This window comes from Orycteropus afer, unplaced genomic scaffold, assembly GCF_000298275.1.
Source record: "Orycteropus afer afer isolate SDZICR_OR568_19922 unplaced genomic scaffold, OryAfe1.0 scaffold00398, whole genome shotgun sequence".
In the NCBI taxonomy this organism is placed as follows: Eukaryota; Metazoa; Chordata; class Mammalia; order Tubulidentata; family Orycteropodidae; genus Orycteropus; species Orycteropus afer.
Genome location: NW_006921985.1, coordinates 2544896 through 2547035, shown reverse-complemented (window position 1 = coordinate 2547035; position 2140 = coordinate 2544896). Strand labels below are relative to the sequence as shown.

Genomic DNA, 2140 nt, shown 5'->3' with positions numbered 1-2140 from the left:
CCCTCGTGAGATCAAGTCTACTGGTGCTGAACCACTCACAGGGCTTACCTTTTTGTCTTCTTTTGTCTTTCTCACATTTCGATGAGGACCAAAAATGTTCGGCATCGCAAACGCCTTCCTGGACCACTCGCTCTTCTGGGCGCCCAGCAGGGGCTGCATGAAGCTGCCCTCCACCCGGTAGCGGTCGGCCGGGATCTTGCTCATGGGCGGGGGCAGCGTGCCACAGTTGATGCTGGACCACCCGTCAGTGGAATCGGTATAGGACTCTTGGTCGCTGGCGTGGCCACACTGCCACTCCTGGAGGACGTGGACCGGGAGCCACCTCTGGTGGGAGCCGCTGCCCGTCCCCAGCCCGCTCCGCTTGGAAGGAGGGACCGAGCCGCGCGGCGCCGCCGGCGGAAGCTCCCCGTGGGAACCCGGTCCCAGATGCTTATTTAAGTCCCGGAACCTGTCTGTCTGCGGGGGGCCCTCCAAGGGGCCACTCCCTTCCTGGTCGTGGCAGAAGGTGCCGTTCCAGGGGGGGGCCCAGGGGGGAGCTCCCCTCCCAGCCACGCCTTCCCGCCCAGCGCCACCAGCGGGGCCGTGCTTGCTGGGGCCCCCGCCCAGGTCAACCACGAGGACACGGGCGCTCTTCTCCTCCTGGTTGAAGTTCCCGATGCCGCTGTCGCTGTTGCTGCTGGTGCTGTTGTTCTGGTGGGCGTCCGCGTCACCGTCCAGGAAGGCCCGGGCGCGCATGCCTTCGATCAGCTCGCCCATGTCTCTGTACAGAACGGAGATGAACTGCAGGACCGGCAGGGAGGAGGCGGGGAACTCCAAGCAGCCGCTGGTGTCAGGGTCTGCGGTGCACTCAAAGCCAAAGCGCCGCGCGATGCCCTGGTGGATCTTGTGATTGAACAGGTCGGGGTCCACCATGAACACATGGCAGGAAGTCCGCAGGGCCCCCTCCTCGTCCTGCGCCAGGCTCCCGTCGTCACTGGTCTGCATAGTCACGAGCCCAAAGAAGCGCCGGTCGTCAGGGCACAGGGCACTGAAGGCCAGCTTCTCGGCGGGGTAGGTGGCCAGCACGCCCGCCCTGTCGGTGCACAGCTGCACGCAGTCGTGCATGACCTTCATGGCCACCAGCGAGTGGACCTTCTGCCCCACCCGCAGGCGCCGCATGCAGCCCCGGATGGCCTGCAAGCTCTCGTCCTCCAGGCTGCAGCTGGTGGAGGGCAGCTCGATGGACCCCAGGTAGCCCACAACCATGGCCACGTTCAAAATGCTCGCATCCAACACCAACTCCTCGTGACCGTCTAGGTCCACGCTCAACACCGCGGCATCGTGGCTCACCTTCACTGCTTCCTCCCTGGAAAGCACGCCGGGGTGGGCCAGGGCGCCCCTTTCCCGTCCAGGGTCCCATCGCACAGCGGCCGACTCGGACAGGGGTCTTTGTCTAGACTTCAAGGGCTCCGGAGGAGCTGCACACAGGCTAGGGTTCTCGAAAATCATGCTGAAAATGCCCCCGGACTGCATTTCTGCAACGACTCTCTCGGCTCTGTTTATACCTAACGCTTTAGAATCAAGCTTGGGCTTCAGCCAGCCCTTTCCTTCATAAAACCCGACCTCTTCGTCACTGGAGCAGGACTCCAGGTGGCCAGCACCCTCGCCGACCACCATGTGGAGGACGCCTGAACATCTCCCTATCAGCTTGACGACATCCTCGTGAGACGCCTTCTTCACGTTGATCTCATTCACGGCGAGTATCTGGTCTCCGGCGCGCAGGCCAACGAAGTCCGCGGGGCCGCCCCGCATGACACAGCTGAGCACGCAGGGCGCCTGTCCAGACACAGTGAAGCCGTAGCCCGCGCGCCCCCGGGCGACCTCCACGCTCCGCGTCCGACGTCGCCCTGGCTCCCCCGTTCTACGCATGTTGCCTCGTCTCCGAGACCAGACGCATGTTTCGTTAGGCCAGTGGGCCCATTTCTCAGGGAGGGCTCAAGGCTGCCATGTCTGTCCTTGAAATACTGGCCTAAGGAAGAAAAGGAAATAGCTCGTTATTAAAGACCCCAAAACTGTACTGCTTCCTGTCTAACTGCTCATGAACACATTCACAAGAAGACTGTTTGCACTATCGTCATCGAGAGCATCTCAAGTCGCCACG

The 2140-nt window shown here is 62.7% G+C and overlaps 1 protein-coding gene across 1 annotated transcript in view; it reads right to left on the bottom strand.

The window, feature by feature from the left end:
- RGS12 (regulator of G protein signaling 12) overlaps positions 1-1908 on the bottom strand; it is a 128305-nt gene extending 126397 nt beyond the window's left edge. Inside the window, exon 1 of the mRNA XM_007953522.1 lies at positions 49-1908. Within this exon, the coding sequence (XP_007951713.1) occupies positions 49-1908 (1860 nt within the window). The remainder of the gene's footprint in view (positions 1-48) is intronic.
- Positions 1909-2140: the final 232 nt, after the last annotated feature.